This window comes from Stomoxys calcitrans, chromosome 1, assembly GCF_963082655.1.
Source record: "Stomoxys calcitrans chromosome 1, idStoCalc2.1, whole genome shotgun sequence".
In the NCBI taxonomy this organism is placed as follows: Eukaryota; Metazoa; Arthropoda; class Insecta; order Diptera; family Muscidae; genus Stomoxys; species Stomoxys calcitrans.
The window spans coordinates 244,004,425-244,031,957 of record NC_081552.1 but is presented as its reverse complement, the minus strand read 5'-3'; the positions used below and the strand labels follow the sequence as shown (position 1 = coordinate 244,031,957).

General features: G+C 38.7%; 2 protein-coding genes across 2 annotated transcripts; both read right to left on the bottom strand.

The window, feature by feature from the left end:
* Positions 1-1,368: 1,368 nt before the first annotated feature.
* LOC106095270 (chitooligosaccharidolytic beta-N-acetylglucosaminidase) lies at positions 1,369-8,766 on the bottom strand. The gene is made up of 3 exons (XM_059362505.1): positions 8,682-8,766; positions 2,745-3,388; positions 1,369-2,683 (listed from the first exon to the last, which is right to left on the bottom strand). Exons 1-3 carry the CDS (start codon positions 8,753-8,755, stop codon positions 1,563-1,565), a joined length of 1,839 nt encoding a protein of 612 aa, XP_059218488.1. The 5' UTR covers positions 8,756-8,766; the 3' UTR covers positions 1,369-1,562.
* LOC106092125 (DNA repair protein Rev1) lies at positions 8,752-27,234 on the bottom strand. The gene is made up of 5 exons (XM_059362502.1): positions 26,939-27,234; positions 25,963-26,875; positions 25,430-25,904; positions 23,624-25,370; positions 8,752-8,904 (listed from the first exon to the last, which is right to left on the bottom strand). The coding sequence occupies exons 1-5, from the start codon at positions 26,960-26,962 to the stop codon at positions 8,752-8,754; spliced, it is 3,312 nt and encodes a 1,103-aa protein (XP_059218485.1). The 5' UTR covers positions 26,963-27,234.
* Positions 27,235-27,533: the final 299 nt, after the last annotated feature.

Sequence of the window (27,533 nt, the reverse complement as noted above, 5' to 3'; positions counted from 1 at the left end):
TAAAAATCGGACATCTTAATACCGGGCCGGCTGTTAACAGCTGTTCGCGTGAGACCACCTTATAAATCCGCCTTGCCTTCTATCCAAGAAATATTAATTCAAGTAGTGTACAGCAATCAGCTGAATGGAATGTTCATGGGCAAAATTTGCATTTGCATTTACAAACGGAATGACAAAATTAGTATACCCCTCATCCCATGATGGAAGGTATAATAAATAGCAAAAGACCGAAATGGCTGCTCTTACTCTCCTGCAAATTTTTACCGGAAATATACGCGAACAGACCTATTGTTATGTGCAGCAGCCACAAGACTAAAAGATTTGTGATTACAAATACAAATTTTGCCCATGAACATTCCACTAAGGAACAGGGGCAAACTTCGCACATGTATATAAAGGGTGATTTTTTTGAGGTTAGGATTTTCATGCATTAGTATTTGACAGATCACGTGGGATTTCAGACATGGTGTCAAAGAGAAAGATGCTCAGTATGCTTTGACATTTCATCATGAATAGACTTACTAACGAGCAACGCTTGCAAATCATTGAATTTTATTACCAAAATCAGTGTTCGGTTCGAAATGTGTTCAAATTTTGACAAATTTTGTTCAGCGATGAGGCTCATTTCTGGTTGAATAGCTACGTAAATAAGCAAAATTGCCGCATTTGGAGTGAAGAGCAACCAGAAGCCGTTCAAGAACTGCCCATGCATCCCGAAAAATGCACTGTTTGGTGTGGTTTGTACGCTGGTGGAATCATTGGACCGTATTTTTTTCAAAGATGCTGTTGGACGCAACGTTACGGTGAATGAACACATTTCGAACCGAACACTGATTTTGGTAATAAAATTCAATGATTTGCAAGCGTTGCTCGTTAGTAAGTCTATTCATGATGAAATGTCAAAGCATACTGAGCATCTTTCTCTTTGACACCATGTCTGAAATCCCACGTGATCTGTCAAATACTAATGCATGAAAATCCTAACCTCAAAAAAATCACCCTTTATATGAGTGCATTCCTATTCAAATTTAAGCTCAAAGATAAGGGGCAAACTTCTCACAAATCAATGAGTGCAGTTCGATTCAAGTTTAAGCTCAATGATAAGGGCCTCCTTTTTATAGCCGAGTCCGAACGGCGTGACGCAGTGCGACATCTCTTTGGAGAGAAGTTTTACATGGCATAGTACCTCACAAATGTTGCCAGCATTAAGAGAAGAATTCCACCGCTGAAAATTTTTCTGATGGTCTCCCCAGGATTCGAACACAGGCGACAAGCGTCATAGACAGTCATGCTAATCTCTGAGCTACGGTGGCCTCAAAAAAACCAAAGCACAAACAGATATTCTAAACAAATTGTTACAATGTCGTATATCAGCAAATTTTGAATAAATCCCTTTTTATTATTTTTGTCTTTTTAAATTACCGAAATGTGGTTTAATGCTACAGAGGTGGCCTTAACTAGTTTCGTGTTCACTGAGTACGCTGTATATAATATAAACATTATCATTGCTATTCCAAATGGCATCCCGAGCAAGAAATATATATGAGAGGAGTATCGCCTTTTTATGACATCCTTTGACTCGTATAGGCATCAATGGGGCATTCATTCTGATTCTGTAAACACCATTCCGGTTGTAAGGCTTCAGCGGCAATACCATTCTCCACTAAATGTTCTCGGTGCACCAAGAGACGTGCTTCAGCTTGGCGCCAGCCCTCTTTTGGATTAGACCACAGACGCTCTGCCATGGCACTGGCACGGGGCCAAAAACGCTGATCCAGAGAATGTTCATCTATTTGCTCAGACCAGATGGCTGCTTCTGCTCCCAAAACAAGTGGCACATAATCGCCAGCAATGGTTTCCATTCTATTCTCATAAACTTTTTGCCAGCCTATATAGGGAGAACACCAATTATTACCATTTGTTACCCAGCCGGCACCGCCACAGTCGAAGTAGAGAGCATCATAATTGGAGACGATAATACGGAAACCTCGTTTCAATATATCCGTTACTTTGGGATCCATACCAGTGGTCCAAATTTGAATGATATAGCGTTCCTTATCAATATAATCATCCAAAAAGGGTACATCGGTAAGGCGACTTGTCCACAGAGTTATGGGAACTTTTTCCCCACTGTTGGCAACTTTATCGACTCGCTTTAAAGCTTCCGTTTGAAAATGGCCCCATAGGCGTATAAAATCACTTTCCTGTAAGCCCCAACCTTGTTTCGAAGTCATCCAATTGCGTATTTGCTCGCTGCTGTTCCAACAACTTACAGAAACCTCATCACCACCCATGTGGAATACGTCAGGATTAAACAGATCAAACATTTCTCGATAGATATCCTGTAGAACGGAATACATGGCATCCACAGTGGGATCCAATTGGCCACAAGGCGGTTCCACACAATAATCTTTCCAGGGTTGAGCATTGAAACAAGCAGTCATATTCTTGTGTTGCCAGCCCTCACCCACATGGGCGGGTGCATCAAATTCGGGCATAACTCTTATGCCACGAACACGACCATATTCGACAATATTGGCAATTTCTTCATGGGTGTAGACCTTACGTGGGGAGTAGGCTCCCAGTTTATAGAGTGCCGGTTGAGATTTTACCTCCAATGGAAAACTGTGGGAATCAGTTATGTGCCAATGGAATGTGTTAAGTTTGACCATAGCCATTGCATCTGAATAGAGTTAAACATTTTAAAATCTGTAAGAAATGTCAAATATTCAAACAATACTCACCCAAAGTCCTTTTAATGGCTTTGGTTGTATAGAAGTTTCGCGAGGTATCCAAGAGTAAGCCACGCCATTTAAACGAGGGTTCATCTTCAATGGAAGCCTTTGCCAGAATTTGCAATTCACGCCTGATATCATCGTAGATAATCAATTGACTCAGAGTCTCAAGACCATGACGAGCTCCAAAATAGTTTTGTGCTGTAATCTTGGCAAGCACCTCATGGGCATCGGAAGTTGAAATTTCCAAACGGTAACTCTCATCTGTGTCCAAAGTCAGACGAGGTACTTCTTCTTTATCTGCAGCGTTTCCCTCCAATTCAACAAATATCTTTAAAGGATGTCCTTCGTTTTTGAAAACATCCGCATTTGGTACCTTATTGTGGAGTAAACCCATGAAGCGTTCACGATTGGCTTCCCACAATTTGAAATGTTTGGTATTTGGAGGCATTTGGAAGTCAATACTTTCCATATTTACATGCAATAGCATATGATCTACTTCAACTTTTCCACTGGGTTTTGGCCATAATGTGCCTATTGTATCACCACAAAACATACGACATACCGGCAGGCTAATTGCTGTATTCCAGTTATTTTCGCTTAATTCAACCTTCACACATTTACTTTGTTGGCACACATAGCCATAAATTAAGCTGCAAATTGTAAAGAAAAAAGTTAGACATTGAAAGAATTTTAAATTAGTGAACAAACTCTTTATAGAATATTTGATGGGAGATATGTACAGGGATAGAATATTAATATAAAAAAATGGTCTCTCTTTTCTAAACGGGGAATATGGGTTCAGATGGAAATTTTCCCACAAACATTACATTAAGGAACAGGGGGCAAACATCTCACATTCGGATGCTGTAATAGCGTGATTTGCACGCTATTATCGCACGTACTAACCAATGCTCAAGTCGTGCCCTAAGGCGGCCACCGTAGCTCTTGAACTATCGAGGTCTCTGCCACTTTTTTTTGAGCACATTGACAATACTTTCTTCCAGCCAACCCCGAAATGTTGGATTGCAAATAAAAAGTCGAAGCATCGTAGTGTCAAATAGTCATTTCCCCAGGTTGGAGGGATATCTCCAGCACTGTTTAACCACTTCTTATATTATATTCATCCCACTCGGACAGCATCGCGACTTGCCTATTAAGCAATTGCCGGTGGATGCGCTGATACCAACATGCTAGATTTGTGACCCGCTTGTAAACAGGGACCACAAGACACACATCACCTGCCTAGCTAAATCGCTCTGGACACTCGCCATCAAAGCTGCAAAATACAAAATTGAGTTGCAATCAATAATGGTCCCCTTACTATAAGAATGAGACCCTCTTTTTCCAACAACAACAACAGCTTTTATGCTTGCCTGCTTGGAGCAGTCGTCGAAAAAGGCTTCGTTTCGAAAAGCTTACAATAAAGACAACTTCCCTACTTACTTTTGTAGCAGTGTGTTGTGTTTCATCTATTCGTCTGTTGGGTTCTCTTAAGTATTCAGACCCAAGAACTTGGAATCTGGTCCTTAGTCGAGATAGATGGGCTGAAGAGTTTAACAGGAGGCATGTGTATGTGGTCCCAGGTTACAATCGGTACACACATCCAACATCTTGTTGCGGTGGATGCCCATCCACAAGATGGCGATTAGGATGGTCGGTGGGTGGTTCGGCTGCTATTGCAGCTAATAGATATTTACTCGCTCTGCTAGCGAGACCACACTGGCGCTACATAGTTTACTGACCGGCCAAATGCGCTGCATGTAGTCAACAAGTTTTCTTTGTCACCCAAGTGCTGCCGGTAAACGATTTGAGGACTTGTTTATACACCAGACCTTGTCAGAAATTGCAGTGACACGTAGCAGTGTGTTGTACACTGAGGCGGCAGCCCTTGCCGATGAAGGACTTCATCGGGTCAATCCGGTGCGTACAACCAGCTGCCATCGGATTGTAACATGTGCTGAGACTTTTAAAGGCTGTCAAATTGTGACGCCAAGTATTTTAGGAGAGGATAGGATAGGACGGAATTTGTACGCATTGACTTTCATATTCTCTTTCTTGCATCTCCGCTGACGATAGAGAGAACAGTGTGGCTGGAGATTTGATGATTTGTCTTTAAATTTAGTTAATGTGTTAATGGGGTAAATGTGCTAATTGTATCATAGATGCGTTTTCGCTATTAATACGATTCTAATACAACATACCAAGGCACGGCCCTTGAAGCCATCACACCTAATATGGTTGTCCAGAGCCATGTTCGTATAATTGTCCACATATGATACGGTCTCAATGCCATTTGGAGTTTATGGAATACAGGAGAGGTAGAGATTAAACGGAGAAACTCCCTAATTCATAAAGTTTTTATCCAATTTTCGATTCGTCTATAAAGTGGGGTCCGCTGCCCGGCAAAACAATGCAAACCAATAAAGTTGTGCAGAGACCATTGTAACCACATACTTGTATATGGAATACAAACACCCGGTCGCTAAGGGAACGTCCGAAGAGCAGTCCGTCTAGTTGCTAAATTTTTTTGTGGCAGTACAATTTTGCCCACATTATGCATTAACATGAACAAATTCGGTCACCGTAGCACATGGTTTCACAAGTCCGGCTTTGACGCTGAACGTCATGGATAGAATTCTGGAGGGTATATCAAAACCATTTTGCTGTTGGTAACCATCCTCCAATTAAATGGGTGTATTTCAGTCAGGTAAAATCGAATTTAGCGTGTTATTATATTTTTAATTTTTTTAAGTGAAGATTGAAGATTTTTCTTATGCAGATTGGCCCTAAAATGTATTTTTCCTTTTTATACCCTCCACCAAAGATGGGGGGTATACTAATTTCGTCATTCTGTTTGTAACCCCTCGAAATATGCGTCTAAGACCCCATAAAGTATATATATTCTTGATCGTCATGACATTTGAAGTCGATCTAGCCATGTCCGTCAGTCGAAAGCACGCTAACTTTCGAAGGAGTAAAGCTAGGCGCTTGAAATTTTGCACAAATACTTTTTATTAGTGTAGGTCGGTTGTGATAAAGCTGCCATATAAACCGATCTTGATCCGATTTGGTTGAAATTTTGCACGTGGTGTTTTGTTGTGACTTTCAACAACTGTAGCAAATCGGTTGATAATCTGATATAGCTGCCATATAAACCGACCTTGGGTCTTGACTTCTAGAGGGCACAATTCTTATCCGATTTGGCTGTATGTGTGTTCTGGTATGACTCCTAAAAACCGTACCAAGTATAATCTAAATCAGTCCATAACGTAATATACCCATATAAACCGATCTCCCGATTTGGCTTCTTGAGCCTCTAGAGAGCGCAATTCACATCGGATTTGATTGAAATTTTGCATGACGTGTTGCGTTATGACTTCCAACAACTGTGCTAAGTATGGTCGGTCCATAACCTGATATAGCTGCCATATACACCGATCTTGGGTCTTGATTTCTTCAGCGTCTAAAGGTCGCCATTCTTATTCGATTTGGCCGGATTTTTGCATAAAGTGTTTTATTTTGTCTTCCAACAAGTGTCTCAAGTATGGTCTAAATTAGTCCATATCCTGATATAGGCGCCATATAAACCGATCTCCCGATTAGACTTCTTGAGCTTCTAGAGGGCGCAATTCTTATCTAATAGGGTTGCAATTTTTCATATGTCGTTTTGGTATGACTTCCAACAACTGGTTTAGGTGTGGTCTAAATCGGTATATAACCTGATATAGCTGCCATATAAACCGATCTCCCAGTTTGACATTTTGAGCCTTTTTATTACTCGATTTTCTTGAAATTTTGGAAGTGGTGTTTTTCTATGACTGATGTTTTTCTATTTTAAAATGATGTTCAAATTCCATAACCTTTGCATCCGATGGTTTGCATGGGATCTTCTGGGACAACATTGATTCTGTTTTCTGAGTATGATATAAGTTTTGAGTGCGCATAGGAAGAACTCACTCGGCTCTGCGGGGTTTCGGGCCCTCTTGGCAGAGGTTTGCTGCTCACGACCCTGAAGTTGCTTATTTCATTGATGGCTTTTTCGATGGGGTCCACACGTGTTTTTCGGTCATAAGGAAGTCTTCGGCGTCCGATTTTGAGATTCTGATTGCATCGAGATTACCGGATTTTACTGGCATATTTGCCGCCGAGTTTGCTGCGGTTTCGGCTGCGCTAGCACATGCAGCGAGCCACGGAGGCAGGGCATTGGTCTGCACCGAAAACCTTGGTGTTCTGAGGGCGATTCGCAATAATTCCAGGGCTACATTTGACTCAGTTTTTTCAATTTTGCCGACTTCTTCTTTGGATACCATCTCATTTGGGCATAACTGGCAATGAACTCGCTGATAAGGCTACTAGGACGGCTCTGCATTTTCTTCATTTTTCCGACCCACCTTGTCATCCTTTTGCGCTTTTAGCTCCCTTTAGAGCACTTAGGAGGATCAGAGACATCAACAGCTGGGAACGGTCGACGACTTTCTTCGCAAGGGTTAACTCAGCGACTTCTCAACCTAGATATTGTTGCAGTCTTACCAGATTTTACTACATTATTCTCGCCCGGCTCAGAGTTGGGAAGGCCTTCTTCAATACTCGACACTCTTATGATGGTTCTGATCCAGTTAGATGTGTTTTTTGCGATGAGATTCTCTCCGTGGGTCATATTTTAATGGATTGCACTTACTCAAGGATTAATGAGGACATTACAGTTGTACTGGAACTGGTTGCTCCAGAGCTGACAAACTGTCGCTTATATGTGCATCACTTCAGGTTCACTGTATTAGTAACATTTAGTATTGAGATACCATACAATTCGAGTCCTTTTATTTTCTTACTTCATTCTAGCTTTTCGTATTTCCTAATATTGTTATATTGGGTTGCCCAAAAAGTAATTGCGGATTTTTCATATAGTCGACGTTGACAAATTTTTTCACAGCTTGTGACTCTGTAATTTCATTCTTTCTTCTGTCAGTTATCAGCTGTTACTTTTAGCTTGCTTTAGAAAAAAAGTGTAAAAAATTATATTTGATTAAAGTTCATTCTAAGATTTATTAAAAATGTATTTACTTTCTTTTAAAAAATCCGCAATTACTTTTTGGGCAACCCAATATATATTTGGTAGGTTTTGGGGTGGGGAGCACACAAAATTTCGCTTAAATCGCACCACCCATCTCCGAGATCTGGCGTTTCTTAAAATTAGGGTAAGGGGGAGGATCCGATCCCCCTTCAGATATCAAAAAATGTAGTACCCTATTTTCACCACGGGATCATTATGCACCATCAGTGAAAATTTCAAGAAAATCGGTTCAGCCGTTTCTGAGTCTATAAGGAACACACAAACAAACAAACCTACAAACAAACACAAATTGATATTTATAAATTTTTATACATAAGATTAAGTTTTATGCCTTAATTTATTTAAAAAAAAAAAAACAACTACTAAGTCACTAAGCCATCATGATCATTGATTTTATTGCCAATCAATGTGCTGTAGAGCTGATTCGTCGTATCTCTTTTAATGGGGTTATCAAATCAAATCAATTAATATCAACAACATTGTGTCAACGACCCCGGTATGTTGTGATCGCGTTCATCGTGTGGTTAAGGTGGAGAAAGTACATAACCATATGTACATGAATTTTTCTTTGTCAGTATAAAATGCATTTCGAAGAAATGCAGTCAACTGGTGTTTGAATATATTCAAATGCACTTGTTTCTTGGCTTATAGCCAGCACAATTAAACACCTTTTTTAAGCTTCCATTCCCATGTAGTTATTTTTCATTAGATTCAACGATTTGTTAATGAATTTCATATATAATGCGATTAAACGCTAAGCCAATATCAAACTGTGTTGTACAAGGGAAGGTTGTTGGATGATGCATTGATATTTGCGTATACAAGTTTAACTTGTGTGTAAACTAACCCCTTTATAATTTATTTGTACTTACTCTTCTGTTGATCCTTGGCAAATTCCAAAATATGTTGCCACCAATAGACTGGTTAGCGATATAAATAGACTCATGGTTGCAGCCGAAGAGGGACACTTGTATGGAGGATGGGTGGGAGCAAACCCTTTGTTAACACTGTAGTTTTTTGTTGACTTGACGCCGACAGCAGGCACTTAAACAAGGCTGGAATACCGTGGTGGCCACAAACAATGCCAGCACACGACTGAAACGAGCAAGAGGCAATAAAGAAAAATCAAAGCTTAAAAAATACCCAACATTATTTTTAGGCACCCGAAGGTGTGTTTTGTTTCATTTGGTTTTCTTTTGTTTCATTTCGTACAGCGACGCTTGTCAATTGTACAACTCACGTATCTTAGGAAGACGATGTGAGATGGCTACCTCCTACCCACCTAGAGAGAGGCACACAACTTACTAACAACAATACCACCGACGATGGTTTTTGTTAACGTTTCGCTATGAGTTTCTTCGATATTTGAGTTTTATTGTCTTTTTTTGCTATGCTTTATAAGAATTGTTTCGTTTTTTTGCTCTACTATGTTTTGTTCTCATGTGTATTTTTGCTGATTGGAAAACAAAAACATGGTCTTAATTAAATTTATTAAATTTTGTCATGGAAAAAACATCCAACAATAGAGCACAAACTTCAATTTTTTGCTTAAATGCACTTATTCACCCCTGCTGATAACTAACTTTCGTGATTGAAGTGTTTTTTTCACATTGATTATTGTTTTGCCGATTTATGATCAATAGAGTTATCTGGGCAGGTTTTGTGTGTTTACATACACACACATACACACTGATAAAAACATTCGTTTTTAATATGCCTTTCTAACGTATTCAGAGATGTGGATGTAAGTTAAGCAGGTAAGTGATGGATTTAGTTAAAAATATTTCAAAATTGCAGCAAAAGCTGATAACCGGAGTAAAAACAATTGATCTGGTCAGATCCAAAGATATCTGGGATCAGCTAAAATTAGATCTAATCAGATCCAAATAGATCTACCATAACCAACTATAAATAATTATTTCTGATGCTGTATATAATTATATCTGGTAGTGTATATAATTGGAAATGGGACCAGATATAATTATATCTGCTATACGCAATTATATCCAAAAATGTATGCTATATGTATAACTATATCTGGCCTTAGGTATAATAATATCTTGGGTTTTATATAAGGAAAAAAAGTTAAAAATTTTTTTTTTCATAACATCATCTCTTTTCTTAGATCCTACATTGCAAAATGATTTGATATACACATAGTCCATAAAGTCTGCGTTCATGTGACAATTTCTTTTTTAATGATTAAAAAACAACATAAAAAAATCAATAAAGTTAAGTTTTGTTATATATGTTGTTTCTTTATATTTCTTAAATTAGAAAACAAAAATACAAGTTTGCTTTTGCTTTTTTTGTTCTAACGGTACTTTTGCCCATAAGAAGAAATTATGACAACCAAAAAGTCTGCGTTCACTTTGTTTACTTCGAAAGTACCGTTACTTTGTATGAAGCTTGTTCTTATTTTTGAACAGTTTCAGTTCATTATGTTTACAAGTGATGGTTACACGTGTTTTTTTTAATTAATAAATTTGGAAACATGGGAAATAAAGGAAAGGAAATATGCATATATAAAAGAAAAATAATTATTAAATTGTGGAAAGAAGGACAAGGCTTTAGAAATATTGGTGGAACAGTTGGAAGAACGTATTCTTCTGTCCAGCGCGTAATTAATAATTACAAAGAAACCGGCATTATAATATCAAAGCCTCGGCCTGGGCGTCAAAAATAAAAATTATCCGTTAGAGAAGAGCGCACAGTGATTAATATAAATCGAGAGATCGTTCTATATGGCATCTTTAACCAAATCTGGACCGATATGGACCAAATTAAACAAGGATATAATAGTAATTCTATTTTATTATAACTCCACTACTATATATGTAGTTATATCTTAATAGGGGCTGGTCTCGATCATATTTTATTCCGGTTCCGAGAACTCATATACAAGTAACATTTTCAGACAATAAATCTGTTTTTTTTTATGGGATTAGGACCCTAAATTGGAAGATCGGTCTATATATATGACAGCTATATCTATATAGTCTGATCTGACTCATATTTGGGTCAGATGTCGAGAGCCTTAAAACAACTCACTATTTCAAATTTCAATGAAATCGGATGATATAGCTTTTATGGGCTTCAAGTTCTTTATCGGCAGATCGATCTATACAGCAGCTATATCTAAATATGGTCCAATCTGAACCATATTTAGTTCGGATATCGGGAGGCTCAAAATAACTTACTGTTTCAAATTTTAGCGCAATCGGCCAATAAATAAAGCTTTTATGGGCTTCAGACCCTTTATCGGGAGATCGGTCTATATGGCTGCTACATATAAATAAAGCCCGATCTAAGCCATATTTGAGTTGGATGTCGGAAGTCTTAAAAAAAGTGGTTAAAAACTAAACCTTTTATGGGCTTCAGACCCTTTATCGGCAGATCGGTCTATATGACAGCTATATCTAAATATAGTCCGATCTGAACCATATTTAGGTCGGATATCGGGAGGCTCAAAACAACTCACTGTTTCAATTTTTAGCGCAATGGGCCAATAAATAAAGCTTTTATGGGCTTCAGTTCCCTTATCAGCAGATCGGTCTATATGACAGCTATATCTAAATATAGCCCGATTTAAGCTATATTTGGGTCCGATGTTGGAAGGCCTAAAACTACTCACTGTTTCAAACTTCGGCGAAATCTTTTAAAAACTAAAGCTTTTATGGGGTTCAGACCCTTTATGGCAGCTATATGTAAATATAGTCAGATCTGAACCATATTTGGGTCAAATATCGGGAGGCTTAATGCAACTCAATGTTTAATATTTTAGCGAAATTGGGTAATAAATAAAGCTTTTATTGCCTTCAGACCCTTTATCGGCAGATTGGTCTATATGGCAGCTATATCTAAATATGACTATCTGAACAATATTTGGGGTCTAGAACTACTCTCACTGTTTCAATTTCAGCTCAATATCTCGACTTTTGAAGGCTGTAGAGTGATTACAACAGACGGACGGCCAGACACACGGACATCGTTAAATCGTCTTAGATTTTTACGCTGATCAAGAATATATATACTTTGTGGGGTCGGAAATTGATATTTCGATGTGTAGCAAACGGAATGACTAAATGAATATACCCCCTATCCTATGGTGGTGGGTATAAAAATCATATAACAATATAAGAAACTTGTTTCTTATAGGCAATAAATCAGTATAAGAAAAAATGCATATATTGGGTTGCCCAAAAAGTAATTGCGAATTTTTCATATAGTCGGCGTTGACAAATTTTTTCACAGCTTGTGACTCTGTAATTGCATTCTTTCTTCTGTCAGTTATCAGCTGTTACTTTTAGCTTGCTTTAGAAAGAAAGGGTAAAAAAAGTATATTTGATTAAAGTTCATTCTAAGTTTTATTAAAAATGCATTTACTTTCTTTTTAAAAATCCGCAATTACTTTTTGGGCAACCCAATAAAAAAGAAACAAATTTCGACTTTCTTATATCCGTTGCCTACAACATAAACAACTAAGTCGGGCGATCGTGACTTGGATTAAATGAAATCCGGGTTTCTCAAACATTTAAGTATTTGTTGATAAATGGGCTTGCTACGGTTCTACAAATGAAATTTTAGTAATGTATGTACGTGGAGTATTTATTTATTTGCTCAAACATTAGCCAAGCCCCAAGACCTTATAAGACAATCCGATGGCAGCCGATTATACGTACCGGATTGACCCGATGGAGTTCTCCATCGGCTAGGGCTGCCGCCTCAGTGTAAAACACACTGCTACAAAAAAATCCTTATTTGACTAATGGACTACATTTACGTTAACATATATAAGTATAACGGCCGTATTCAAAAAACTCTATGAAGCATTAAAATGGGTTTGTTTGACAGTTCTATAAAGAAAGTGTATAAAATAAACCTATTTCAAATCTAAATTCAGTTTTGTGAATATCAGCGTAAATATTTAGTCCATAGAGTCTCTGCAGTCAGATTTGATTGTTTCGCCGGGAATCTAAATAGGTGTCTAGTGTCATGAGGCTCAGGACTGCATTCACGTTATATATTAGGGATAGTGCCATCCAAACTTGAGCGATAAGAATCAGTCTGTGGGTCTGTGCCAACATTCGGATCTAAGTTATCCCGCCACGGCATACAGCAACAACCAATCCCATGGCAGCCGGTTGTAAATGTCAGATAGACACAATTGAGTCCTTCAGTGGCAGGGGCTGCCGCCTCAGTGTACAAGGCACTACACTACTACAACTTACACGACAGATTACCAAATGTAAATACCTTAGAAGTGTCGCCAGCGCTGGGAGGGGATATCCACCGCGGAGCAAGTGTAACAATACTATCGTCGTCATATAGCTCATACAGCTCGTGATTCATACGTCGCCTATATTCTCCATTAACGCAAACTGATCCATATATTTTACAAAGAATCCTTCTCTCAAATACTCCAAGCACTGCCTCATCTGCCTTCACAAGTACTCATGCTTATTTACAGGCGCCAATAATTCGCCTGTCATATCGGGCATCGTAGACCCTCACTATTTGTGTAAGAGCCGGTGCCGCCCGACCTCTCACTGAGACTTTCAGCTCGATATCGCTGATTGTCTGCGACTGCCGTTGCAGCTACTCCGTATGGAGTATTCCACTATCCGCAACCTGTGGACGCGTCCGGTAGCTCGTAGCTAAGCATTTCATGACAGCAATGAACACCACACAAATTGGAGCTCAATGTTCAGGCCTGTGTGGTGCTCACAGCTATAGCATGGGTTCTCTTGAGATTAGTGTGCCATATCTATTCACATCTGCATCTCGCATAATCTTCTCCAGCAGGACATAGAAGAGATCACACAATAGGTTGTCTCCTTGTCTGAAACGTCGTTTGGTATAAAATGGTTCGGAGAGATTCTTTCCTATTCTTACTGAGGAACGCGTATCAGCAAGTGTCATCCTGCAGAGTGTTATTAATTTTGCACGGATACCAAACTCAGACATGGCTTGAAATACATTCGATAGTAAAGGAGTATTGAAAGCGGCTTTGTCGTCAACAAAGGGATAGTAGGTATTGATTTGTCCTTCTCGGGTCTTTTCCAGGATTTGGCGCAGTGTGAATATCCGGTCCAGGGTGGATTTACCAGGTCGAAAGCCGCACTGATAGGGCTCAATTATCTCATTGACTTTAAGTTTAAATCTTTCACACAGTACGCTCGGGAGTATCTAGTAGGCGATGGGCACATTCCGCCTTGTCTCCTTTCTTGTGTACGGGACATAGTATGCTGAGGTTCCAATCATCGGGTATGCGTTCTTCTGGCCGGTTTGCGCTGATAAACTGATGCATACGCCTTATCAGCGTGTCGCCTCCGGCCTAAATAGTTCAGCGGGTAACCCGTCGGCTCCTGCTGCCTTGCTGTTGTTCAGTCGGATCACTAAGCTTTCATTTGATGTACAAGTCACCTCACTAACTTATAACAAAAATAAAAATACACCAACATAACTTTTTAATAACGAAATTTACATTTTTTCCTACTCCATATGCCCAACAGTGAGAAAAAGTCAAAAGTCTTTTAAAAACTCTCTTTGCCATCCAGAGATTGATAAATTTGACGGCATTCGGCCGGATTTAAGATTTTCTTCTCCTCCATATGTCCAACAGTGGGAAAAAACCAAAAGTTTTTTAATTAAAACTCTCTTTACCATCCAGATGTCAAATTTCTAAAAATCGCATGGAAAACCTAAGAGATATTCAATAGTTTTGACTGACCCTTTCGATGCCTATTTCTCAAGATCCAGGTCCGTCCCCAGGAAATTTTTACATATCGTTGAAATCAGCTCGCCAAACTGTACAATATATGTAATTTTCAGAGGAATCGGTGAGGGGCCAGTAAACTGCACTCGGCCCATTTTGTTAAACATCCTTGGATTTATTCAAGCCACTTCATTCTCAAAATTTGGAATAGTTTCATATGTTAATACACACACGCACTGAAACTCCTTAATAATTCAAAACAAATATATTTGGCAATATGATCTGAGTACACCTAACATATCCCTTGGAAGTTTCCAATTGTTGTATATGAGCTGATGGACATTTGTATCACCTTCGACCAGTCGTACATGAGCGAGCCGGCGCTGTTTTTTTTTGTATAATTTTCTCTTCGTAACATAAATTTAATTATTACCAACCGAAATCCTTGGAAGGCAGCTATATGTTCAATTTCCCGTTAAACGCTGAATTTACAACATTACACTTCCCGTACTACGCGTCCATTGATTTCATGTTTTCTTTCCGTGAGTTAAAAACTAGCAGGGCGAAAGTAAACAAAACCAGATGTTATTTGAAGTGAAAGAAGTGTTGCCAACATACGTTGAAAATAGGCAACACATTTATTTGTTGGTACCTTGGTTGGTACGCTTTCAGTATTTATCATTTTTTCCGATAAGTACATAAAAGATATCATAGGTCGGTCACCGGAAGTCGTAACTGCTGCCTTTGAGAGAATCGAAAGAGAGTCAGTGAAAGTGGGTTTGGCAGTAAATGGAGATAAGTTGTTGGTTTCAACTCCCAAAACGTCTTGTGCAACCGAGCAGATAAAGAAAATGGAGAAAGTTTAAAACTGCAACTTTGAAATAGTCAGAAACTTTATCTACCTCGGCACCGCCGTAACCGAAACGAAGGACACCGATTTTTAGGTAAAGCGAAGAATAATACTGGCAAACAAATGTTGTTGTTGTTGTTGTTGTTGTAGCAGTGTGTTGTACACTGAGACGGCAGCCCTTGCCGATGAAGAATTTCATCGGGTCAATCCGGTACGTACAACCGGCTGCCTTGGGATTGTTACTTTGTATTAAGTAAGCAGTTTAGAATCAAGGTCACCTCTCGACAGACGACGATTACACTATACAAGACACTGATACTACCCGTTATATAGTTCTGAGGCACGGGTACTTGTGCAAGCAGACGATGCAGTGCTTGGATTATTTGAAAGATAGACTCTTCGAAAAATATATATGGAATAATATTGACAAACAATTGCTACTTTGTATTCACTAAGCTGTTTAGAAACAAGTCCACCTCTCGACAGACGAAGATTACACTATACAAGACACTGATACTACCCGCGTTGTTATATGGTTCTGAAGCATGGGTACTTGTGAAAGCAGATGAGGTAGTGCTTGGAGTATTTGAGAAAAAGATTCTTCGCAAAATATATGGACTGTAACAGCCCAGCATTTACAAACATGTTAAGGTCACCAACAACTTAACTGCATAATATCTCAATGTTAAAAATAAACAATTAGGATACCTACTCTTTTGTGTTATGTTAATCTCTTATAAAATTACAATGTTACAATGTGATAATGTTACGCTCTAGATAATCGGTAACTATTGCTGTCTCACCCTATCTTGTTTTGCATAACATATAATTACTCTCTTTTGTCAAGACTCAAGATAATTGTAATCTAATGAACGCTCTTTTGCTCAAGATTTCGATAGTTAAGAATAATTGTTTTTGTAATTCTTTCGAACATAGATTTTGTTTCCACTCTAGATGGTTAGAGTGATTCTGTGAAAGTCTTAAAAGCTATGTACATGTCGATAAAAATCATCATTCTTGTCAGACTGTGGGACAATAAAGTTGTTTAAACTTAAAACACGCTTGTTTTACTCGAAAGGCCTAACAAAAATATATAATAACATACAATATAAAACCAAAATATTCGCTTAGACTCGGGAAGACTTTAAGACTACCGCAGCTAGCGAAATCCTAGGACGAATACAGTGCAGTACTGCCTTATTCTAGTCCAGGAATAAAATTAAAATAAAATAAAATTTAATTTAATTTATTAAAAACTAAGGTAAAGCCCTCTAGTTGGACCATTATCTTGTCCAAGAGGACTCGTCCCTTACAATTGGCGCCCAACGGAAAATTTTGGAAAAAATAACTTTTCAAATCAAATCGAAAATTTAAACCATCGAGGCTTCAATTTTGCTTCACGTGGATTTATTGGTCATCATATATTGGACTCATAAGCAACGGTAAATCATATGTGTTGTTGTTGTTTTGAAATTGCTCCATCAGTGATCAATAGGTGTTGTTGTTGTTAAATTGGACCTCTGTGATCTGCCTATAATTGTTGTTAGTACTACGTTTGCCTATGGTAGCAAATAGTTGCTAGAGAACGTGTGGCTCTAATTACGATAAAATAATAAAACGAATTTCATCGCTTGAGGTATGCCAAGAACTACAATGAACTCAATAAATGCTGTAGGCCCGATTCCAGAGCAAGCACTTGCTGGAGGCACAAGCACTTCTTCGACCGTTCCAAATACTCCTCAAACCCCTTCTAATGCACCATCTACTAGAAAACAAAATCCTGCTCCTATGCAAAGTAACCCTGTTCCAAATCAATCTAGATCCAATTCAAATTCCGTCCCCGTTACTGTGAGCCTTTCAGAAAGCCAATTTTCCCATCTATTAGGAAATTCTGTCCGTCAAGAAAGTCGATCTACTTTTAGCTCTTGCAGCGCACGTTTCAATGGTGGTCGAAGCACAGCAAAAGTCGAAGATTTTATTGCTACGATCTTGGTGTACAAAGAGGCAGAAAATATGTCAGATTCCATGGCTCTTCTTAGCCTTCCATTGCTACTCGAAGGTTACGCATCCTCTTGGTGGCAAGGCGTCAAGTTTGAAGCCGGAACCTTTTCAGATGCCATAGCATTATTACGCGATGCTTTTTCACCGCCAAAACCAGATTGGAGGATCTACTCTGAAATATTTCAGGATAAACAAAGACCTTATGAGTCGACTGATAGTTTCGTGTGTAGAAAGAGAAGCCTTTTCGCTCAGTTAAAAGAAAGACTTCCAGAGAGCACTATTATAAACATGATTTTTTCACAAATTAGTATTCAAATCCGAGAGAAAATTCCTCGCGAAAGCGTCAAGACTTTCCAAGAACTTCTATACAAAGCTCGAGATATTGAACTGTCAATAAATGAAAATAAAACTGAAGGTAACAAAACGTTTAGTTCCTCAGAAAAACCACAAATACGCTGCTCTTACTGCAGAAAGAAAAACCATACAGCAGATGTGTGTTACAAACGCATTGAAATAGAGAAAAGGGGGAAACCCGAAGAAAATAAAATTAACTGTTACGGATGCGGCGCTGTGGGATATTACAGATCCAATTGTCCAACTTGTAATAACCGTAACATCTTAGAAAGTCCAAAAACGCTTGATTTCAATAGCATACAGACAACCCTCGTAGGCCACGACGTGCCCACTGTTGAAATTAATGTAAACGGCTTGAATGGCGAAGCTTATTTGGACACGGCAGCGAGAACCAGTGTGGCAGGGTACTACTTGTTTCAAAAACTTGTCGAGAAAGAAGTCAAATTCCAGAAAGTATTCGCAGAAATAACCTTGGCAGATGGAGCTGCTCGAAAAGAAGTTGTCTGTTCTACAATTGTGGATATAATAATAGGAAAACGTCTAAAACGTATAAGGTTTATCTGTCTTCCAAATGCCAGGTGCAATAGGACACTTTTGGGCATTGATTTTCTAGAGCAGGCTGGCATTGTAATGGATTTAGCCCAAAGGGTCTGGTATTTTAAGGACGAGCCAAAAGATTTTTTCAAATTTAAAACGAAAACGGTCAATGTCAAAGGTATCGCAGTTAGCCAAGCCCACATAGAAGATGCACAACCAAAATCATCTTCAAATTTGCAAGATTTCATGTCATGGTTTGAGTCGAATTGTAAAGAAAACCCACCATTGGGTGAGTTGTACTCAAAGCCCGAAAATTACTCACCTGGGGGCTTATTTAAAATTTTTGAAGACTCACTGCCAAACGGGTTTGAAATGCCTCAATCAGCTGATTTATTTCCTCCTTTGAAGAAAACTCGCAAAGATTCAGAGTCTTGGAGTCCATTGGCATTTGAACTGAATTCCCTCGATTTTAATATTTGTGAGGACGAAAATTCGTATTTGGTAGAATCCCAGAAACGGGAGCTTTTATCTTTCTTGACATCCCATGAGGATATATTTGAAAATATTAGCTCGCCCATTAATGGTATTACGCACAAAATCAACACGGGTGGTCATACACCCATATCAAATCCGCCATATAGAATTTCACCGGCTATGAAGGAAAAGTTGAAGATGGAAATAAATTCCATGTTGACAAAGGGTATAATTGAAGAGGTTGAATCACCTTGGGCTTTTCCCGTCGTTCTTATACCGAAAAAGGATGGTTCCATTCGATTTTGCGTCGATTACCGAAAACTAAACGCAATTACAGTTACAGATACATATCCTTTGCCACGTATGGAGGACCTTTTACACGCAGCAAAAACAACACCCTTTATGTCAACCCTCGATTTAAAATCAGGTTATTGGCAAATACGAATGTCAGAAGACGATAAGTTGAAAACGGCTTTTACTACTCCTTTCGGCATTTTTGCTTTTAATAGAATGCCTTTCGGCCTTAAAAATGCGCCCGCAACCTTTCAAAGGATAATCGATAAATTTCGTTCTAGTCTCCCAAGCATATTAATTCTGGCCTATTTGGACGACATTATAATATGTTCGCAAAATTTTGCTTCCCACATCAAAGACCTGGACATGGTATTTAAAAAGCTCAAATTTATTGGATTTCACCTTAACAAGGATAAATGTTTTTTCGCTAAGCCGGAAGTCAAATACTTGGGCCACATTTTAACACAAGGTGGTATAAAAATAGATCCTGAAAAGTCATCGGCAATCCTGAATAGACCAATTCCTAAAAATGTTAAACAGCTTATGTCTTTCTTGCAAACATGTTCCTGGTTCAGAAGGTTCATACCTGATTTTGCCAAAATATCAAAGCCATTATCGAATTTAACAAAGAAGCTTGCTGTATGGAAATGGTCCGAAGAGGAAAATAAATCGTTCGAAAAGCTAAAAAGACTGCTTTCATCACCACCAATTTTGCAACAAGTAAAAGAGAATCAGCCGTTTTTCTTAAGGACAGATGCAAGCAATTATGCGATCGGGGCTGTTCTACTTCAGGGGGAGAAAGAGGACGAACAACACCCAATTGAATATGCCAGCCGCCTTCTCTTACCAGCGGAGCGAAACTATTCCACCACAGAGCGCGAAGCTTTAGCTGTCGTGTGGGCAGTTCAGAAATTTCGCGGTTATATAGAAGGATCTGAGGTTTCTATCTTGACAGATCATCAGCCGCTGAAGTGGCTATTCTCCTTAAAATCCCCAACGGGCCGTTTAGCTAGATGGTCCTTGCTATTACAAAGTTACAATTTTACAATTAACTATACTCCCGGAAGACAGAATGTCATAGCGGATACGTTATCCAGACCACCATGTTCTCACGAAGTATGCATCGAATCCTGTGAATGTAATGCTATAGATATTGACTTACCGCGAAAAGGACTTGAAGACTTTCGTCAAGCGCAGCTTGAAGATGATGATCTAAGGCAAATTATTACATCATTCGAAAAGGATGACGAGAATGTACTTAGACATACAAATCGTGGATATATGATGCTTGACGGTGTACTGTATAGATATTGTTGTGAACAAGATTCAGAGAACGGACAGTTGGTCCTTCCAAAATCACTTCGTGATGAAATTTTATATAAATACCATAAGGATGCTATATCTGGCCATTACGGAAAAGATAAAACTACTAGCCGAATAACAGCACTATTTTATTGGCCAGGGATAAGAAACGATATTGGGAACTATGTGAAATCATGCGAAGAATGTAAGCGTTATAAGCCTTCAAACATGAAACCGTCCGGATTATTACAAACAATATCCACTAACAAGCGTTTTGAGATAATTGCAGTGGACCTCTTTGGACCCTTGCCAAGGACAATAGAGGGTTATCAGTGGATATTAATCGTAGAAGACATATGCAGTAGATGGGTGGAGTTATTTGCTCTTAAGGATGCCACTGCAGAAAATTGTGCTATAACTTTGTTAAACGAAGTGGTTTTGAGATATGGGGTCCCTCGTAGAATACACACAGACAATGGCACTCAATTTATATCGGCATTAATGCAGAAACTAACATTTTGTTTGGGAATTAAACAAACTTTTACCCCAATTTATCATCCGCAATCAAATCCCGTGGAAAGGAAAAATCGCGATTTGAAAGCGCAACTTTCCATATGCGTAGGTACAGACCATAAAAAATGGAGTATAATGCTACCAGCAATAAGATTTGCAATGAATACTGCAAAGTGCGACAGTACGGGACAAACAGCAGCGTATCTTACTTTCGGAAGAGAGCTTCGAACGCCAACGGAAGTGCATTATGACTTTAGGGCCATCGTAAAGGCTGAAAACTTTGTCCCACAAATCACACCATATTTATTGAAACTAGCCGATACTTTGGAGATCGCCAATGAAACTCAAATTAAAATGCAGGACAAAAATAAGAGGGTAGTGGATCTCAAGCGTAAAAGTCAGCCAGACTTTCAAGTCGGATGTAAAGTTTTGGCAGAAACTCATATATTAAGCAAAGCTAAAGATAGCATAACCTCTAAGTTCGTTCCCAAAAGAGATGGGCCGTATGTAATTATTGCAAAGAAAGGTTCCAATTGCTATAGTATTGCGGCTATTAATGAACCTAATCTACCAGTAGCAACAGTACATTCGTCTGCTTTAATACCATACGAAGGCGAAGATATGGATCCTGTTTATCCAAAACGTAAACGAGGTCGCCCTTCCAAAGAAAGCCATGTACAACATAAACAACAACACGAGCAGCATCGTTATCATCACAAACAGCAACAACACGAGCAGCATCGTCAGCCACATAAACAACAACATGACCAAAATAGTCAACAACAAACCGAAAAGAAACTTCAGCAGCAGCAGGGACAACATGGTAACCAACAAGAAACCCATTGTAGAAAAGAGCCATCACCAGCACCGAGGAGGTCTGCGCGTTTAGCCAAAAATATTTAATAATATTCAGTTACATCATCGTGGCGATTGATGCAACTGAGGGGGAGGTTGTAACAGCCCAGCATTTACAAACATGTTAAGGTCACCAACAACTTAACTGCATAATATCTCAATGTTAAAAATAAACAATTAGGATACCTACTCTTTTGTGTTATGTTAATCTCTTATAAAATTACAATGTTACAATGTGATAATGTTACGCTCTAGATAATCGGTAACTATTGCTGTCTCACCCTATCTTGTTTTGCATAACATATAATTACTCTCTTTTGTCAAGACTCAAGATAATTGTAATCTAATGAACGCTCTTTTGCTCAAGATTTCGATAGTTAAGAATAATTGTTTTTGTAATTCTTTCGAACATAGATTTTGTTTCCACTCTAGATGGTTAGAGTGATTCTGTGAAAGTCTTAAAAGCTATGTACATGTCGATAAAAATCATCATTCTTGTCAGACTGTGGGACAATAAAGTTGTTTAAACTTAAAACACGCTTGTTTTACTCGAAAGGCCTAACAAAAATATATAATAACATACAATATAAAACCAAAATATTCGCTTAGACTCGGGAAGACTTTAAGACTACCGCAGCTAGCGAAATCCTAGGACGAATACAGTGCAGTACTGCCTTATTCTAGTCCAGGAATAAAATTAAAATAAAATAAAATTTAATTTAATTTATTAAAAACTAAGGTAAAGCCCTCTAGTTGGACCATTATCTTGTCCAAGAGGACTCGTCCCTTACAGGACCAGTTTGCGTTAATGGAAAATATAGGCGTGGTATAAACCACGAGCTATATGACGACGATAGCATAGTTACACGCATCAAAATACAACGGCTGCGTTGGCTATGTCGTGTTGTCAGAATGGATGAAGAAGCTCCAACAAAGAAGTCTTTGGAAGGCAAACACGGTTGTGCACGTAAACCGGGAAGACCAAAAGCCCGAAGAAAAGATCAAGTGGTGGGAGACACCTCGAAACATGGTGTCAGAGATTTTAGAATGAGCGCTTTAGATCGAGGCACTTGTAACGCTATTCTACGTTCGGCTAGTGGAACAAATGTTCTGTCATAGCCAATTAAAGTAAAGTATTGGGTTGCCCAAAAAGTAATTGCGGATTTTTTAAAAGAAAGTAAATGCATTTTTCATAAAACTTAGAATGAACTTTAATCAAATATACTTTTTTTCTAAAGCAAGCTAAAAGTAACAGCTGATAACTGACAGAAGAAAGAATGCAATTACAGAGTCACAAGCTAAAGCAAGCTAAAAGTAACAGCTGATAACTGACAGAAGAAAGAATGCAATTACAGAGTCACAAGCTATGAAAAAAATTGTCAACGCCGACTATATGAAAAATCCGCAATTACCTTTTTGGGCAACCCAATACATAAAGAATATTTTTGTGGCAACCTTCATTTCGTTTACGAGTATAGGGAAAATCCTCAAATCTCCTTTTTCCTCCTAAAGAAAATGGACAAAGAGGCACTTTACAGGGGGCATAAAGTAAATTTTATTCGATTTTTAGCATCCCCTAATATTTAAACCAGGAAGACGAGTCTGAAGTCAGTTTTTGTAGTTTGACTTTGAAACACATAGGAGGCAAAAAGCTCCTCCTGGGAGAGAAGTGCCCAAACCAGCCAATATTGGTATCAAGTGAAAGGTGTATCCGAGTAAATGAAGAATAAGCAATTTATAACAACGTTGGTCAATTTTAAATTAAGAAAACAAGGTACATTCATTTATTAGTTTACCCTTAAACTCTGTGATTAAGCTTAAACGCTGCACTTATCACATTTCATTTTGACTCCCATGTACAATGTTTTTCCGTTATTTACAACAGACATCTCCTTTTGTACAGTTTCCATTATTACCTTAAATGCCAAATGCCAGGGACAATATTCGCTGCTAGATCGCTGTTGATTTATTAAGCGTCCCAAATACAACAGAGATTCGTACAGGATGTCCAACTCATTGATCCTAATCAATTCGCAGGCACTAGAGCATAACAATTCAATGTCATAATTTTCAGGAACATCGCTACTTTGAACCCAAAGCAAAAGTAATTCTTTGCCATTGGTTTGAGTGAAAATATTGTCCGAACTAATCGAGTTGGTTTTGCAATTGACCGAGTCATTATTATTTTCCATGGGCGGAGGTGTCAAAGGACGATAGCTTTGATCTGGATCTTGAAACTGTTTTTGAATTTTTATTTGTTGTTCTATTTCCATTCTTAAGTCTGGAGGTAAGGCTGCTAAGAATTCTGGATCCACTTGCGGCGTTGGCTGAACATCATTAGAAGATTCTGGAAAACCTTTTTGTTTCTTAGTTTCACGTTTTTGATGCGCTGCTTTGGACGTGGAAGGCAAAAAGTCACTCTCATTCAATACGCTTATGTTGTTGGACGCTGGAATGGGTTTGTCTTTTTTGGCAGGTGGCTCCACAACCGTTTTTCTTTGAATTCTTCTTTCCCTTAGTATCTCCTCTTTAATGTCTAAAGGCAAGGCATTAAATACTTCTGGATCAATATCAGAGGGAAAGAGGGAATCTGTTGAATTGAGATTTTCCTGGACCTTTCTCTTAGCAGCTGCATTTTGCAACATGCTCATAACATTTTGCTTAGACTTTGAGCTATCCTTCGAGCTGCCAGCAGCTTTTGGACGGCCTCGACTGGCCGCCATTGATTTTTTAGGTTCAGGGCATTTTGATGGCGCAGATTCGTTAACCGAAAATTCTTTACATTCTTCGGAAACTATATTTGCCATTTCATGATTTTGTTTTTCTTTTATTTTGGAAAACATATTTTTTATATTGTTTTCTTGTGGCTTCTCTTGTTCATTAGCTGAATCATTTGGTACATTCAGGTCAGGTACTTCATCGATATTTACCTTTGAAGTGGTCTGATTTTGCTTTTGTCTTTCCTTTACTTTTGAAAACATGTTCTTGATTATGTTTTCTTTGGGCTTTTCCTGCTCTATCGAGGGATCATCCAATTTAGAAAGTTGTATGCCAATACCCCTAAGCTCATGTGGCGGTAATGCCAAAGCTTTCATTGTGTTAAGAATATGCTTAGTAATAATTTCCAAATCATTGCTAAACTCGGGTAGCGAAACAGATTTTGTAATGTGGTCGCAAACACCATGACCCATAAATTTGGAGGTCTCGACCGGAGCCTCTTCTGCTCGTACCATTAACTTTAACGTGATACATTTGGTCTTTCTTTTTATGTTGAGCAGACGCCTGTGAACCTCTTCGCATAGTTGTTTCAAAAAAGTCTCTAATTCGGCGTATGTTTTGAAACGAATGCCATAGTTTACTTCTGCTGAGACAGATTTTCTTATTTGGCCGTAGGTTAGGCCTCTTTGATCAAGTCCCCGGCAAAACTGATACAAGGTTTCACCAAATTTTTTCCCCACCAACATCTGAATGCGGGCCAGGGATACCTTCTGCAAATCTCCGCAAGTAACTAATTTGGCATCATTTAATGTGTAGGCTGTACTGCTGCCTACGCCAGGTAACTCTTTAATAGGGATTTCAGCCATATACGACTCGACGTTTTCACTTTGCAAATGGTATTGACCGTCTGGTTTAGCCTTCTTGGTGGCCATACGGGCTTGTAGTCTGAAAAACGATGCTATTATTGGTCTAAACTTAATAACTGTTATTGAAAATGCGCTTACTTGTTAGCTCCCACACCCGCCGAGCAAGGACATTGGGTCTTTTCTCTTATTTCTTCTCTCACAGCCCTAACAAATTCCATAGGCTCTACTTTCAATTCTTCCAAAACATCTGTTAGATCTACAAACATTTCATCACAACTCACTGCCTCTATATTTAGCGTATATTGGGCTATTGTATTGTAGAGTGTGAAAGCTACTTCTCTATACCCTTCAAAGTCGTATTGTATAGTTTTTAACTCTGGACATAGCTTTAAAGCTTGTCCCACAAACATGCCATTATGTATACCCTTGGCGCGTGCCTCATATGAGGCCGAGGCTATTTCCGACAATGACATTTTGTTTTCAAAGCCTCCACGTACTTTATCCGAAAGTATGTTGTTGTGTAAATGCTGTTCGAAACGTTTAGCAAATAGTTCCATTTCGAGTTTGCGATCGGCGTTGGGGTGTACAGGAACTTCAGACGCAGATGAACCTCCTACAAAACACTAGCTATAACTTAGGCTTGACCACCGTCATTTAAAGCATGACCTTACCTTTGGAATGTGTTACTGCTACTGGATGACCACGGAGATGTGGATTTTTCCTCAAGCCCACCGAAACAAAGAAGCAGTCCATATCAATGTGCATTACGTATGACGATTTTTGGGATTCTGATACCTCTGGCACGTTCCTCTCTATCAATTTTTCCTTCAACAATTTTCTGGCTGGGAAATCTCTCTCCACAGCTTGATCACGCAAATCACTTATGTATTGCTTGAAACCAGCCCCCAATGTTGCAATATGATGAAGGCGAGAGTTGTTGAAAAATTCCGACAAAAACTTGGGATCTACTGCTGTAAGTGCAACTCCAGAAGTAGTTGCAGAGGATTGTTTTGCTTTGCTGTTATTTAGCATAGAAGAGTTGCTATAGCTTGAATTCTCATGGGACTCCTCGGGGACTATGGCAGTTGTTGACATACTGTTTTTGAGCGTTGCATTCAACTCCTTTAAAGCAAATTCGAGAGAATTTGAGGGTTCCGACGATTTAGAATCTGTCGCACTTATACCCTCCACTTTTGACTCTTCCTTCTTTTTCATGGCAAAACTGATTGATGGCTGTGATGTTTTTTGATTTGTGTACAACAAATACCTGGTGTAGTCGACAATTTTTTGATCTTTCAAACAATCCAACACCCACTGAGGACTGATAATCTTGCTGGTATTCATGTTCCGCACCTTAACATCTGGCAAATTTGATGCGATTATATAGGTTGTGTGAGACCGTTGATAATGATGGTAGGTCCCGCCATGCACCATCATTATGCGCTTCAATTCATCAGAGGATGGATCTGTCAAGCCGTTGACGTATATTGAGATACCACTAAAGAGATTGGATTTTCGAAAAGGATCACTGGCGGCACTGAATTGCTCCTCCAATTTGGTCATTTTGGCTTCCATATAGCCACCCTTATATCGAAAAACAGATAATAAAATCGGATTTTGACCCCATAATAACTATTCGAAACGTACCCATTCGTCGAATCCATTGTTCATTTTGATAAACTTGCCTATGCGTCGTTAAAACTTTCATTTAAATTATTGTTATAAAGCTAATGGTGAAATTAAAAAACTCCACACAGGTATCGCGGCAAAATGTTATTGCCAAAATTTACCAAGGGTATCATTAAAAACAAACGCACAACGTTCTTTGTGTCACTTGTAAGGTAACGCGGAGTTTAAACGGCATATTACGAAGCGTGAACATAATAAAGCCTAATATTGACTTGGACTTTGAGTCTAGTACTGACTCAGAATTCACTGATTAAGGTTAAGCCAACATAATTTTTTTTTAATTTTTGGCAGTTAGGATGTCAACTTGTTCTCTTTTTACATTCATTCTTTGTTTACGTTTTCTTTTATTTGTTGACATTTTCAATCGACAGATTTGACATCTTCAATGACGTTCATGGGGCCTATCCACTTTATGTCACCCCAAGTGACCTAACCTTTTATTAGTGAATCCTGGTACTGACATCATTCACAGGGAAAATGCCTATTAAATTATTACGAAATTCGACAGACTCTTGTCTTTGTCAGAACACAAACAAAAGTCAAATAACGACAT

Bases quoted from the DNA above. Each gene is read 5' to 3' on its own strand.
- LOC106092125 (XM_059362502.1), bottom strand. From the start codon at position 26,962: ATGAACAATGGATTCGACGAATGG. The intron at 26,876-26,938 runs GTACGTTTCGAA...TTTCGATATAAG, and splicing joins ACAATGGATTCGACGAATGG to GGTGGCTATATGGAAGCCAA. The intron at 8,905-23,623 runs GTAATAATGGAA...TGCTCGTTTCAG, and splicing joins CCTGGCATTTGGCATTTAAG to TCGTGTGCTGGCATTGTTTG.
- LOC106095270 (XM_059362505.1), bottom strand. From the start codon at position 8,755: ATGAGTCTATTTATATCGCTAACCAGTCTATTGGTGGCAACATATTTT. The intron at 3,389-8,681 runs GTAAGTACAAAT...TACAATTTGCAG, and splicing joins TGCCAAGGATCAACAGAAGA to CTTAATTTATGGCTATGTGT. The intron at 2,684-2,744 runs GTGAGTATTGTT...AACTCTATTCAG, and splicing joins AGCCATTAAAAGGACTTTGG to ATGCAATGGCTATGGTCAAA.